Genomic DNA, 15,618 nt, shown 5'->3' with positions numbered 1-15,618 from the left:
GACAGCGTGAAGCTACATCACAGCTCAGAGCATCGAAAGTTGGATTGGGTTGAACTTGTTTTGTTTTTTCTTTTGTTCAATAATAAAAAAAAAGACTGGATTGAACTTTGACCGCATCATCCTGCTGACAAGCGGCAACGCGTGCTCTCGCGTCAGAAGCGTCGCGTCAAAAGCTGAGCTAAAGCGGAGCTTCTGACGCATCTAAAAAGCAACCCATCTCATTGAAAATAATGCTTTTTAGACCGATTCTTGATGCCTCTGACGCTTCCGACGCGTGAAAGGCCCCATTAATCTGCAATAATGAGCTTGAAATAGTGCTGATCAAATAATGAGGATAAAACCTATATCAGATTCCTGATCGGGATGCAACGTCCGATCTCGATCAAGTCTGAAACCACGTGATCGGGCCCGATTTCTGATCACGTGATCAGATCGGGACATCCCTACTGTACAGTATACATATACAAATATATACTTGGGACCGTACAGACTTTAAATCATTGAGGAAATGGGCCAAATTAACACTCATGAAGTAGAATTACGGCTGAGGGTCTGATGACGGCGTTGGAGGGATGTGACATGCCACTCTGGGCAAATTGAGCTTGAACGCTGTTAGCCAAGCTATCTATAAACTTATGCCCATAATGTTCACAATCCTTCACACGGTATATTATTTAAAAGGTTTTTCCAAATAGTGTCACACTGATTGTGACTATCGGCTTCACCTTACATTGGAACGATCTAATGTCACAGAATAGAGCAGGTGGTGCTGCGTAGCGGCAGGTTAGAGGGAAGCTTGATGTACTGCAGCCTGAAGCTGTTCCTCTTGTTGTTCAGGGAAGGGTTCTCCTGCTTATCTTCCAGCGGTGCTGTCTCTGCTGTTGCATTTCCCAGCGATAGATCTAATTTGTCCCCCTTGTTGTGTTTAGTCTTTCTGGTTTTGTGCTTCTGCTGAGGATCAGTTGAAATAGTGGAGGTCTCATTAGCAGCCTCTGGTGGTGGTATGGTATCCGGGGGGAGGTCACTGGGGCTGGGCTTCCCCTCTGTTTGCTCCTCACTACTGGTGGCGTGGAGGTTGGAGGCCATATGCTTGGCGGGAGGGCTTGTGGAACTGGCACAAGTACACAGTTAATAGAGTTTTTAAGACATGACAAATATTTCAGAAAGCACCCTGACTTAACCATTTTTTCATTTGGTATGGCAGTAAAGAATTGGGGAGCATATTCTCCAAAACATTTTTAAGTCAACACTGAGTCCTCCTAAATGACACAAAATTCCCCAACAGAACTCATGATACAGTGGTTACGTACATGACTAAGCTCATGTCCACATCTGCTGGCGGCGTGTCCAGCTGGTCCCGCACTCGTGTTCTACCCGACACATGTGTCTTGTGGACAGCGTGCCGCAGGACAGGCACCGTGTCATGCGGAGCAGAGCTCACGTAGGTGACATGACATTCAGATCGCCGCAGCGTGTTATGATCTGTCGGTCCGTTTCATCTGGGGGGTAGCCTGTCAATGTGCCCACCGTGCACGCTTGCTGCAGCCCATTGCAACAGCGATAAATGTTTTTATGTATGTTCACGTGATGACAGCAAGCAGACACACGTGTGTAGAGATGGGTATCGATAAGATTGTATCGATATCGATACCACTGTCGATTCTGCTTATCAATCCGATTCCTTTATCGATACCTCTTGTGAATTTTTTGTATACTAAAAGTAGGCTTTACAGGTTTTCTATGTCAGTGGGTCAAAGAGCTTTATCTTATCGTGCACCCGCTCTGTGGAATGGTCTTCCTGCGACCGTGAGGCAGTCGGAGTCCGTGGACATTTTTAAGTCAAGACTTAAAGCCTATTTTTATTCTCTTTCTTATGAATAGTTTTTTTTAATCTGTTTTATTATTTTACTTCTGTTTTTAATTATGTATTTGAATTTTTTAAATTTTTATTTATTTATTTTAATTTTTTATGTTGAACTGTTCTATGTGAGGTGCCTTGAGACAGCTTTTGTTGTGATTTGGTGCTTTATAAGCTGATTAAATTGAAATTGAATTGAAATTGAACAACATTTTATTGAGTCTTAAAGTAAATAAATATGAAATTGGTCACTGGATCCTTAAACTTTGGACATAATAAACCCTACATGGTGGATACTTGATCTCTGGACATAAATAGAAATAAACAAAATCTGTAGTTGATTACAGACCCGCTGCAGGGTCTGTAATCAACGTAGAGGAATGATCATTTTCCCGACAAACACCCTCAAAAACAACGGCTGCTCTGAAGGACCGATAAGGGAATCGTTAAGCAAAAACACTATTGATATCGGTGGATTGAATCATTTCTTAATGATACTCGAAAAGAACCAGTTCTCGATACCCAACCCTACACGCATGTCACAGTGAGCAGTTGTTTGTTTATGTCCGTCTAAATACAGTACGTGTTTTCCAGCCGTGATGTCCAGAACCACAGATATCCACAGCCGCTCGTGTTGGTGGATACACCCCCTGTCACTTCAGCGCACACACCAACATGTGTCTGTTTGCAAAGCCACACTTGTGGGGACAAATTTTACATCCAGCTTGACAATGATCGTCTGCTGAATGTTATTGTGATAATAGTGCAAATGGCCACACATTTTCTAAGTGCCAAATGAGAGGTGTTAGATGTTCGTGTGTGTCAGCTGGAATTTGGCCGACATCTGCCGTGAGAGGGTTCGATGGACTCTCACAGCACCCAGTCTGTCTTTCAGCCATTGGTGTGCGCAAATAGTTGTAGCAACAGGTGTACAAGGTGTTTGAAGCAGCTATGATTTTACACGTTTGCATACGATTCCTGCTTCATGCGCACTTCATGTGCAATCGACCAAATTCGCAGTATGTGCGAAGGGACCCGTATCAATGCAGGCTGCAAATCTCACCCATGCAAATACTATGGGGCAGTGTTTAGCTAAACATAGCAGAGTTTGTTTTGGTGATGGATGACAATTTGAATGAACTAATTGACGGTGCTAATTCTTCTAACACACACACACACACACATACACACATGCACACACACACACACACACACACACAGAAGAACTGTTGGGATGAAAAGCTGGACTAATTTCTGATGCCATTTTTCGCTGGACTGAGGAAGTACACATTCTTTTTTTTTTTGGAAGTATCATGGACTATCTGTTTTTTAAAGGTTTCTGAGAACAATTTTGCACTCCTATTTAAAGTATGTGTTGGACTGTTGATGTCAAAGCAACACACCAAAATGTATGTCCCTTTGCTGTTGTTTATAAATTAATATAATATCAAATGACAAGCATCTATTTTAGCCATTATATAAAATAAATAATGAATGATTTTGCATTCTTTCAATGGAACTAATATTTAATTCGGTGAAAGAGGGTAAGTTCCATCTTTCACCTCATGAAATATTTGTACCATTGAACTCATAAACATTGATTATTTGTATATTATATTCTGGGGTGGGCAGCACGGTGGCTTGTGGTTAGCACTGTTGCCTCACAGCAAGAAGGTCATGGGTTCACTTCCCACCTGTGGTCTTTCTGCATGGAGTTTGCATGTTCTCCCCGTGTTTGCATGGGTTTCCTCCGGGTGCTCCGGTTTCCTCCCACATCCAAAGACATGCGGGTTAAGTGGATTGGAATCTTCAAATTGTCCATAGGTGTGCGAGTGGGTGTGACTGTGTTTGTTTGTCTGTATGTGGCCCTGTGACAGACTGGCGTCCTGTCCTGGGTGTACCCTGCCTCACGCTCTATGACTGCTGGGATAGGCTCCCAGCCCCCTGCAACCCTTAATTGGACTAAGCGGTTGATGATGAGTGTGAGTGAGTGTTCTGGGGTATAGGTTAAAACTGAAACATATAGAGCATGATCACCAGAAGTGATGATCAGTATTCTCATAGGCTTATTATCAATTATTGGCTTAGTCTCATTTTTCCTTTAACGTGACACTATGCTGCAGATTCAGGAAAACTCTTGTGATTCCTGCATGTTTGCTGACTGTTTTGCACTCCCTCTAATCAGTGGCCAGGGATTGAAATGCATTTTTTAACCTACTTGCACTGGTGCTAGTAACAAAAAAATTACTTGCACCAAAAAATAAAAGTTACTTGCACAACCAAAAGTCAGTTTTATATCAACCTTAAAACTCCTCCTCTGATGTGTCAGACTCTTCCTCTCTCTGGAGAATTTGAGGGGAGAGCAGCAGCAGCGGCAGGATCAGCAGTAGCGACAGACAGTTTTTTTTTATCACATGCGCACGCGAACAAATCGTCCGTGAAGATCATTTTATTTATTAACTACACAGATGTATAATAAAACAAATGGTGACTGGTTTATAACACAATTATGACAGATTTTGAGGGGGAGAGACAGCGAGGAACTACGGAGCCCTGGAAGTGTCATCGCAAAATGTTTTGCATGTGGAGAGAATGTGTGCACGTTTTATGATATTGTGCGTACGTTTTATTATATTGTGCGCTCGTTTTATTATATTGTGCGCACATTTTAAGCATCATTTGAGTGAAACAAGGACACGATCTACTTAAACATGGCCACAATTTGTGAAACGTGCACTCAACATTGTCTTGACACATAAATGTTGGCTATTAGTCAACAAACCAGCAGACAGTGTAATACAGGGGTGGGCAATGAGGGCAGAGACACTGCAGGTTTTCCTTGCAACCAATCACCTCAGCAGCTGGGTTGCTGATGAGCTTCTACCTTGAACATAAACACCTGGTCGTCTTGAAATTACCTGCTGAAACACCTGATCATTAATGAAATCACCTACTGAAGTGACTGGTAGCAAGGAAAACCTGCAGTGCTTTGGCCCTTCATGGTACATGATTGCCCACCCCTGGTGTAATACATTTCCCCATTAGAAATGGATCTGGTCAGAGTGTATCCTCATGGATTGGGCACACAAGGACATACAGAGAACTCCAGCAGCCCAGCATGACATCATCTGGAGTTTAAGCACATTAGAAAGGATGCTGAGGGCAAAGCGTCTCCCCGTCGTGAGGAAGACAATTTTGGTCATATTATGGAGTTCATTTTGAATGAAAGGAAAACGTGTGCATGTTTTAGTAATTTGAGGGCTCAATTAAAGGAAAACGTGCAGATGAATTATCACGGCCAGGAAAACGTGCGCACGTTTTATTAATTTGAGAGCACGTTTTATTAGTTTGTGGGCTCAATTAAAGGAAAATATACGCACAAATTATCATGGCCAGAAAAAAAATATCACTTTAAGTGACCTCTCCTGGGTTCCATAAAGAAACCGCAGCAACAACCAGTTTTCTGCTTTTTTTTTTCACGTGCGCGCGAAATAATCGTCCGTGAAGACAATTTTATTAACTACACAGATGTATAATAAAACAAATGGTGACTGGTTTATAACACAATGATGACAGAGTTTGAGGGCAGAGAGAGAGAGGAACCGCAGCCAGTTTTTTTTTCTTTTCTTTGTTTACATCTGCGCATGCGAACACAACAAATAGAGCACAGCAACTCGCTCCGTGTAAACGCAGGGAAGACAAAGACAACACACTGGAAATTGTTTTTCCTTATTTATTCCTTTATTGGTTCATTCTACTGTTGCTTATAGTTGATAAAACTTGGATAAAGTTACTTGCACCAGTGCTAGTGGAGTACAAAATTACGTGCACCGCTCGAATAATACGTGCACAAACTAGCACATGTACGTACTATTTTGAGCCCTGGTGGCACTGTAATTGGTAACACCTGTGGTGGCTCAACACCTGCAACCAATCATCCTGCTAGTTGATCCGTCCTGGTGTTTCAACCCATCCTTGCTGGAGCATTCAGACTCCTGTTGGCTACCTTCACCTATGTTCCTTGTGGATTACTTTTGCACCTTTTGAACTGTGTTTTGTGGATTAATTCTGTTTGTTCCTATCCTCACTCCGCTGACACCCACCTGGACTTTGCAGCTATCAATCCACACCCTTGCTGGCTCCCAGTGCTTGCCTCCGTGCCTCATCCCTGATTCCAGTTTACACGTTTAAATGAGCTCATTTACCATTTTACTCTGCCCCACTGCATCTGAATCCAACTGTTTGCTCCTCATTTTCTGAACTTCGCTTTAAATTGTCCCTTGAACACTCTATGAATCCTCATATTTTGTAATCTGCGCTGTGTGTGATATCTGGACATCACAATAAATTTCAGTGTCAACATACAGCCCATTAACAGATCATAGTTGATGCCTGATCTGTACAGACATTCCACCATATGGTTCAGCACACATATGAGGTGAAAATTAATTGTAAAGGTTAAATAGCAATGCGTAATACAGATTTATTGTCAGGCTGACTCTTCAAAGTAATAAATGCTTAAATCCCGATGCAAAGATGCAATGAAATGAAAGCAGTTGTGCGTTCACATGAGTAAAGGATATTAAAACCAGACACCATCTGCTGCTTTACACTTTGCTTGAGGCAGCCTTGTACAGCCCCAATGCAAACGAGGGTCCACACAAAGAAAGAATCACTGTGAAATATCACAAGCTGAGGATGGACAGTGTGTGTCACAGAGCCATTTGTCTTTTTTTGTCAAGCATTGTTTAATGTGTCTAGTTTTATTTACATGATTTTGTGTGGTTTTATTTGAGTGATTTTATTAGTGTGTTTTTAGCTTATTGGGCTTAGTATGGACTCTTAATAAGACACAGGTCATTAATCCAGCTGGGACTGACTGGACTGTGCACCCTCCACTGCTTGGACATCAGGACACTGTGCTGATTGGAGAAGAAGAACAGGTGTGACAGATAAAAGAGAGGACACAGGAGAGTCTGGAGGCAGGCAGGATTGGGGGGAGAACACAGAGGGGCAGAGAGCACAGAGGAGCAGAAGGAGCACAGGAGAGCAGACGGACTGGGGCCAACACGGAGGAGGAAAGGACCCGGACGTGGACGTGTCGCTGCAGGGCAAAGACGGTGACAACGTGCTACTTGAGCTAACTACCGTCGTGCGTGGTGAGGACAAGAGACATACTGGAGCCGGGCTGCGACTGTGCTGAGGACTGTGGGGTGCGCCGAGACACAGTGAAGACTGGATACAACGCCCAACAACAGCTACGTGAGGGAAAGAAATCAAGCCACCCCATCTTTAAGTGTGTGTGGGTTTTTTGTGCTCTGTATGGTGCTGAGACAATTTCCCTCCTCTACAGCGCAGCTGGGTGTCGGAGGAGCGGCAGAGAGGCAGCCACGGGGACGAAGGTGGCCCAGAGGGTGACGGCGTGGCGCCCACAACGACTTTTGCTCCTACTTCTGTGAAACTTTTCTTCTTACACTGGACCTTGCTTTTAGTATTTAGCCAAAGCTCATTTTTATTGTCCAAAATTTTCTGTAAATAAACCTTTTTAGCTGACCACGTAGCCTTTTAGTTTTTTTTAACAGTGGAAGAAAGATTTCTATGCTGGTGGAAATTAAACCTCTTAACAATTTTTTTTGACACTGTCAACAGAATAGCAGCTCCACTGTTAAAAAAAATGGACACAGTTCAGCAGGGTGATGTTCGCTCTCCTACTGTTGCACAGTTTGTTATGCCATGGTTCATGGGGGCTGTTTGGATACCTAGATTTTCTGGTGGAAGCCATGCTGAGGGCACAGGAACTGAATCAACAACAGCAGGCTGACTTCATTCTTGGTGCCTTAGAGGGAGAGGCCAAACGTGAACTCCAGCCTATTAGCCCTAGAGACAAAAACACTGGCCTGAAAGTGCTGGATGTGTTAGAAAGACTCTGTCAAACCTACATCTAAAGCTCAGCTGTGGGCTAGTTTTTTCAACTGTAGACAGCAATCTAGTGAAAATGTGAATGCTTTCATACTGCGATTGAGAGTGTCTTTCTGCAGATGGCAAGAACGAGATGAAGGAGGAACAGAAGAAAGTGATGATCTGCTGCTTGACCAACTGATGGTTGGTCTCCATCCAGGACCAGTAAAGCAAGAGCTAAACAGACAGATGAGGTGGGACCCACATATGACCTTTAACAACATTTGTAAAGATGCTTGGGCCCTCAAACAGAAGCGTCAAGAGGGAGAAGATGCTACTCTGTCTCAAAGAGTTGCTGTCCCAGCCCCAAGGAATGCAACAATGAACGGTCAAAGGACAGATACAAGTTGAGCTACAGCAGGAATTGTTGGGGGGAAATGAGGAAGGAAATAGTGGAGCAGATGAAGGCTCTCTCTGCTGACCTGATAGGAGAGGTGAAAGCACATTTATCATCTAAAGAAACTCCTCTACTTCCTACCACTTTCTCTTCCAGCAGTCACACAGCCACATCATGGACCCCTGAAAGGAGCCGTAGAGCATGCCCAGTAACACCTATCTACCAGTGGGATGCACAAGGCCGGCTGGTCTGGCACAGCTGGACATCAACGCCATTGCCCCCAGGGTCTATCCAGACCTGAGGATTTTTTATCTCCCCTGCAGCTGAGGGCCAAGCAGTGGGGGTGCGCCACTTGGAGAAGGAGCCCATGTCACAGCAGAGGTCTGCCCTTGTGGGTGAGTGTCATGATGTACTTGTAAAGATGAATGGTTGTGAGATACCTTTTGGGCTTGACACTGGATCACAGGTCACATTGCTGAGTGAAAGCCTGTATAGAAAGTGCCTTCTAGGAACCTCCTTGGCAAGCTGGACCTGCATGCTGCAAATAATCTTGAAATCCCCTATATTGGCTATGCCCTGGTGGACTGTGTGGTAGGAAGCATACAGGTTAATGGTAAAGGTATTATTATTGTTAATAATGACTGCCTTGGCACAGAGAAGGGAATTCTGGGAATGAACATCATTATACCTGTCTGGCGCGCTCTCACACAGGGTAGCCACCCGGGGCTTTCCACCTTTAAAACAACAATGCCTCCAGCTGCAGGAAGTGTTTGGTCCCATCATGCCTTTGCAGAGTGCCAGCGAATTGCCACAGTGTCTCCTCCTCCTCCCTACCAAGGGGTGGCCAAACTGCCACAACATGTGCACTGTGCCTTCCCTGTCCTGTCCTGAGGTGAATAAATGAGCCTAGGAACACACTACTTTTCGAACAAAAGCATTCTGAATCAATGAAGTGTCTCAGCAGAAGTGCTATTAATCAAATTGTTCATTTCTTTAGTAATTAAAATCATTAAGTGAGAAAATCAATTGCTTTTATTTTAATTACATTGCAGTGTCCTGTGTTTGATTTTGACGTGTTGCGCTTCCTCTCAGTTTACTTGATGTGTTCCTGGTGTAGGAGTCGAGGAACACAGCTTGGACATACTGAGTAGGAGGCATTCTCTGTGCAGCATGTACAGAGAATGCCTCCTCTACGTTTTCTCTATCCACTTCTATCTACTCACCCATTCGAGCGCTTGTCCTCTGAGTCTTTATGCTCATTGCTGTAGTGCATTTCTGCTGGAGTCTTGAATGATAAGTCTTTCTTTCCTTTGAGCCAGTAGGTCTTCATGTAGCCTTTACCCTGAAAAGCATTTGTGAAAACACTGAGAACACAGTTGAAGAGAAAATCAAAGAAAATACTTTTGGAGTGAAAGTATTTACATTTATTTGAGGTGTTTGAATGTCATTATTTAAAGGTGTCATATTATTTACCTTTGTAGCATGTAGACAAAACAAACCAGGCCCCATTCATGTGGAGATGGGTTTAGGTGTATCCAAAAAAAAAAAAAAAAAAAGTTTTCTATTGCATAGATGTTTCATCCACATGAAACTGATGTTTTCAGAGTCTGAAGCTTCAGTTTTTTTTTTTCGAAACAGGTCCCAGAGTGGATAAATCTGAAAATGCCAGATTTGCATATTCGTGTGGATCCTGAATGTGATTTATTTTTGTCATTAGTAGTGCTGAAGAGATGAAGGATGGCTGTGGTGATGTTGAGACAATTGTGACACTAATAAAATAATTGCAGAAAAGACTTTCAGCTTTTAATTAATTAATTAATTAATTTTTTGCTGTGGAGGAACAAAACGTCAGCTTCCTCTGTCTGAGCAACACACCAGGAGCAGACAAACACCGAGGGACGTCTTTACTTATTCACAAGCAATTTCCACAATAAGGAATTAAAGTATTTCCAGATGTCTTACAAAACAAGGGCGCCTTATTTGAATAATGGTTTTCAGCTGTGATGAATCCAGCTAAAAGGATGGAACAGGTCAGATTAAAAGACTTTATAATTACACTATGTTCTGCTTTATAAAGTTTAACTTCTGCTGCTACATTGATTACCTCCTTACACTGATTCTGCACATGTGCCATGTCTTCTTACATTACAGCTCCACATACAGGCCTGGCACATTTACTACAGCGTTTCAGCAGTTTCACATGGATGGAGATATTTCTTGGAATGGTGCCGTGTTTGCAGAACACTTTTTGAAAATTAAAAAGAAAAAGAACATATAGGGAAAGTTCCATTTCCATGTGAGCAAGGGTCCCAGAAACCACTAATGACATTTGTTAAAAGTGCCCTTGTGGATTGTTTGTATGATGAACACTAACAGGAGCTTTAAAAAGTCTACAATCAACAAAGGTGATGTGAGAAGCCCCATAGTGAGAAAATGTATTGAGGCACAACATTTAGTAAGTCTCCTTGAGGTATCTTATGCTGCGTTCACCTCAGCTGTAAGTGGCAGGAGGAATTGTTTTCAATGAGAGGTTGATGGAAAATTCTGCCCCCTCTGGCTGGGAGCGTGGCAGTCGTGCACCACGATGGCACTTACCATTAAACGTTAAAAATGTTCAAGTTTTGACACTTACTGCAGCAACAAAGTGGATGTTGTTCTTTACGGGGAAGAAAAATGGACAGCAAGCGATGGATTATTTAAGCACAGAGAGTCACCTGGTTTTAATTAGATAAATGTGAATAATTTGTGTGATATTACAGAAAGGAATTAATCTATAACTTCACAAAAACTTAGCTTTTTAAACTGCCATCAGAGCCAGGGGTTCCTGTTTTGGTATGGCTCTGTGCAAAATGCTAATGCTCCATTGTATCTTTCAGCAAGAGATACCGCGCTCACAGAGCGCAAACCTCCACCAATGCTAGTTTCCAATTCCACAAATTTTTACCTTGGAAAAAAATTTCAAGGTGAAAGTCCTGTTAGAAGCTAAAATCAGTGGTGCAACTAACCAAAAAATTAGCTTTGATAACCATTAATCGGATAACCGAAAAATGATCTTTTATGACACTAAACCAATAAACTGCTAAAAAATGTATCTGTATTACAGATAACCGATAACTTTTAGTATTGATTCGGACGCAGCTACATCAGATTACGCTGTCGGCTTCTGATAAACCAGCTTCACTTTAAGTGCCGCAGGGGCTGTTGGGTAAATTCAAGGATCACAAACACATAAGATCATACAAAAAATGAATGAATAAAAAAATAAAACCCCACCACTGTCATCATCTTTCAAAAGCAGTAACACACAGTGTTAGAAGTCACATTTTATCTCTGTATTATATACCATCATTTATGAACTAAAAAGCTGCTGCTTTTTTCACACACTTTGAACCCTGCAGCTTAAGCAACTGAAATACATCCATTAATGCATTCATTGGCAGAGTAAAAGACACGTAGTAAATAGAAATTCTTACCTGTTAGCTTCTGTGGGATCCATCTGAATAAATAATCCACATAAAGCATCCTTTTTAAAAAAAAAATCCAAAACAGTGTCTAAACAGTGAAGAAAAGTCCCTCCCTCTGTACATATCTGTGCCGTGAGAGCGTCTCTCCCCCACCGAGTCTTAGCGATTAAATTATACCGTCAGCCACAAAGAAATAAAATAATGTTAAAATTAGTCCATTTTGTTTTTGTGTCGAGCAGATGATAACACTCACTGTAACGTCCAAAGTGAACCTGAACTACACTACTCACAATGCTCCCTGCGTCGACCGGTCAATCGCGTTTTGCGCTAAATGATGACATCATCAGCAAGCGACAGGCAGCCAGTCTGCCACAAACACACAACAGACGGACTAAAATGTTTGATTTTAGGGTATACAAACGTTTTTGACTGTTAAACTTTGCTCACTTTACCAGCAAAAAAATGTTGTCGGACTGAAAGTTATCAGAACTAAATTTATCAGATGATAATTGGTCCGATGGTGGTTTTAAAACTTATCTGAAAAGCTAAACATTAGCAACATTAGCAAAAACATTAGCTTCTATAATTATCGGTTATCGGATTAGCTGAACTGTGGCCACCACTGGCTAAAATATAATACAAAATATAGATCAAAAGGGCTTTTCAAGGTTAAAATGAAATATCCGCTAAAACCACAATACGATCAGATGCAGATCAAACTTAGTCTATTCATTGAGACTGCTAGTTTACACTTCATTGTCACAAATGAGAGTGATTGAGGCACTTTTGATCGAGATATAATGCAAATTGTACAACAAATAGGCTATTCAATGTTAAATTCAAATGTCCACAAAATCCACAATCTGAATCAGATCCGGATCAAACTTTCTCAGGTGATAGTGAGTGCCAGTCTGCACCTCACTTTTAAATATGAGAGTGACTGGGGCACATTTGATAAAGATATATAATTAAAATATACTTTAAATGGGGTTTTCAATGCTACATTTAAATGGCCACAAAATCTCTAATCCAGATCAGATCGAGATCAAACTTTCTCATGTGATAGTGAATGCCAGTCTGCACCTCACTTTCAAATATGAGAGTGACTGGGGCATATTTGATTAAGATATAATGTAAAATATACATTAAATGGGGTTTTCAATGTTAAATTTAAATGACCACAAAATCAGATCCGGATCAAACTTTCTCATCCTACATGTCACTGTCAAATATGAAAGAAACTTGATCTTTTTTGACAGAGTTATTCAATTTGTTCAGTGTTAAAGGATAGGGATTTTTCCAATTTTCCAAGATTTTTCCTGACTTTGAACTATGACCTTGAAAATTGAATCAGTTCTTGCCTATCAGGATATGAATCCTCTGTAAAAAATTCATAACGGTATATCAAAAATTGTGGGTTACAGGCTGTTTACAAGCAAACAGGGGTGAAACATACCCTCTGTCCAACTTTGTTGGCAGAGGTAATTAAATAAATTGTGGTCAGCACTGAAAAAACGTGCGCACCTCAAATTATCACCTGCAGTCTGCTGCTGCAGGCGACAGAAATTCTGCTATAAGGATGTATTGTGATGTGATGTTTTTCTGCTGCCAATATGTGAAACCAGCATTGGAACTGAATATATTCTTCCAGCTAGATGCAAAAAGGACATTGAGAACTACCTCTTCCAATTAGAACAATTCTGGATTGATAATCTTCTGATAATAAACCTTGTTAGACTGAATGAAGGTTTCCTTATTAACTCTTTTGTTTCATAATATGTGGTTGGAGTGATCAAGTCCAAGTGGCCTGCACAGCAGTTATAGCAAGTCCATCATCCATTAGTCTGACTGACAAAATATCTCAAAAATGGGTGAGCAGATTTTCATCAAACTGAATTTGAATAACACTATGTAACAAATTTTTATTTTTGTTTTGTTCCTGGGTACACAGTGTGTTTTCCTAACCTGTTATGCCCTAAATAAGTAGAAAATAGCTGTTATTCCACAGAAACTTTGCTTCTGTGATCAGGTCAATGATATTTTGAAATTTGTCTGTTTTCAAGAATATTCTCGATTCGCCTTCACTACTACTGAGTAGTCTTCTAGAATATTCTTTAACTGCTAGAACTCTCCAGAATTTTCTAGAAGTTTCCAGAATTATCTAGAAATTTCAAGAAACTTTTAGAACTTTCTAGGACGTTAAAAAAATAAAATCAAAGTTTGTGCTGAATGTAGTCATTTTTCCATAGACTTTAGACATAATCAGTTGAAATATAACACTTGGAAGCCAGGAACGAAAATTGTGTTACATAGTGTAATCCTTAGGTTAGTGTCTCCATATAAATAACTTTTGGTGCATATTAGTCAAAGGTCAAGGTCAAGATTCTTAAAAATATAGTCAGAAAAACTATGTTTTCCAGGATGTCTCTGCAAACAAGTGACTCTTTCCACAAGTGACATCCACTCCTGTCTCCAGGCCGAAACACCGGACTTTAGTGATAGGGGATTCTATCACCCGCAAAGTCAGGTTACAGACGTTAAATGTATTCCTGGTGCCAGAGCTCCCGACAGTGCATCTCATCTTAGGGTGCTGACGCTGCAGAAGGGAAGACAGACGAAGGAACATGACATGAGATATAGTCACATAGTTATTCACGTTGGCACCAATGATATCAGGATGAAGCACTCAGAGGTCATAAAAATGGACATAGAGCGGACTTGTGACCTTGCCAGAAAGATGTGTTGGCATCGATTAATAGTCTCTGGTCCCCTCCCCTCCCGGGGTACTGATGAGGCGTTTAGCAGGCTGACATCGTTAAATAGGTGGCTGGCGCAGTTTTGTAGACAGCAAGGCTTTAGCTTTATTGATAACTGGCCTTCGTTCTGGGGCCGCCATGGCTTGCTGATGCCGGACAGCCTCCACCCTAATGGGGAAGGCGCCGCCATCTTGTCTGCGAACATAGATAGAGCTCTACAGGGAGGGTAACATTAGGAATCTACAGCAGGCCATGGAGCAGATGATTAGAGACCCTGCAAGGCTTATGACAAATGTGGATGTGGAATCCATTAGCTTAGTGGGGAATTTAGTGCAGAAAATCCACTATGGTGTTAGTGCAGTTTATTTGCCAGGGAGGGAATTTCAACAAGTTGAGACTGTGGCCTGCTTCTGTAGTCGTGTCCATAAAAATCATAGAGGGATATGCTTTCTAAACTTAATACCCATTACTATATTGGATGATGCTGAAATTGAGGATGGCCCAGTGGTTGTTCCAGCAATAGCAAAGATTTCGTGTCTGCTACCTACAAAGTGCGTGGAATGTCTTAAACCTAAACCTACTTCTAGGCATCTTATATATGCTACTCTGGAACCACCCCTAAACCCAAACAGTTCAACTGTCAACTCCACTGAGGTCCTTAGACTGGGTCTCATTAACATAAGATCACTGTCCTCAAAATCATTGTTGATCAATGATCTAATTATTGATCATCACTTAGATATGATTGGGCTATGTGAAACCTGGCTTAAACCTACAGCTGTCCTCCCCTTAAATGAGGCCTACCCACCAGCATATACATTTCGTCACGTCTCTCGTGATGCGAAACAAGGCGGGGTGTTGCTCTTATTTATAAATTGAGGTTTAGCTTATTAGCTGTTGGGGGTTACAAATATCACTCGTTTGAGCATCTGATTCTCCACTCTGCTCAGGATATTACACATTGCCAAGGTCAGAAAAATCAGTCGTATTACTTTGTCACTGTATATAGGCCTCCTGGCCCATATTCTGAATTCTTAGATGAATTTGGTGCATTCATGTCTAACTTGTCAACTAGTGTAGATAACATTCTGATCATTGGTGACTTTAACATTCATATAAATAAGCCTTCTGATCCCCTCTGCAAATCATTTATGGAAATTGTGGATGCATTAAGATTTCGGCAATGCATTCGGGATTCGACGCACATTAGTAGAAATACCCTGGATCTGGTTCTCGCACGTGTTA

The 15,618-nt window shown here is 41.6% G+C and overlaps 1 protein-coding gene across 2 annotated transcripts in view; it reads right to left on the bottom strand.

Annotated features, from left to right (window-relative positions):
• Positions 1 to 465: 465 nt before the first annotated feature.
• LOC117514074 (soluble guanylate cyclase 88E-like) overlaps positions 466 to 15,618 on the bottom strand; it is a 69,298-nt gene continuing 54,145 nt past the window's right edge. For both annotated transcript variants that reach the window (XM_034174363.1, XM_034174364.1), the window contains 2 exons: positions 9,377 to 9,495; positions 466 to 1,111 (listed from right to left, as the gene is read on the bottom strand). In XM_034174363.1, the coding sequence (XP_034030254.1) occupies positions 748 to 1,111; positions 9,377 to 9,495 (483 nt within the window). In that variant the 3' untranslated portion in view covers positions 466 to 747. The remainder of the gene's footprint in view (positions 1,112 to 9,376; positions 9,496 to 15,618) is intronic.

This window comes from Thalassophryne amazonica, chromosome 7 (assembly GCF_902500255.1).
Source record: "Thalassophryne amazonica chromosome 7, fThaAma1.1, whole genome shotgun sequence".
Classification (NCBI taxonomy): Eukaryota; Metazoa; Chordata; class Actinopteri; order Batrachoidiformes; family Batrachoididae; genus Thalassophryne; species Thalassophryne amazonica.
Note: the sequence above shows the minus strand (reverse complement) of the source record. Positions and strands in the feature narration are given on the sequence as shown.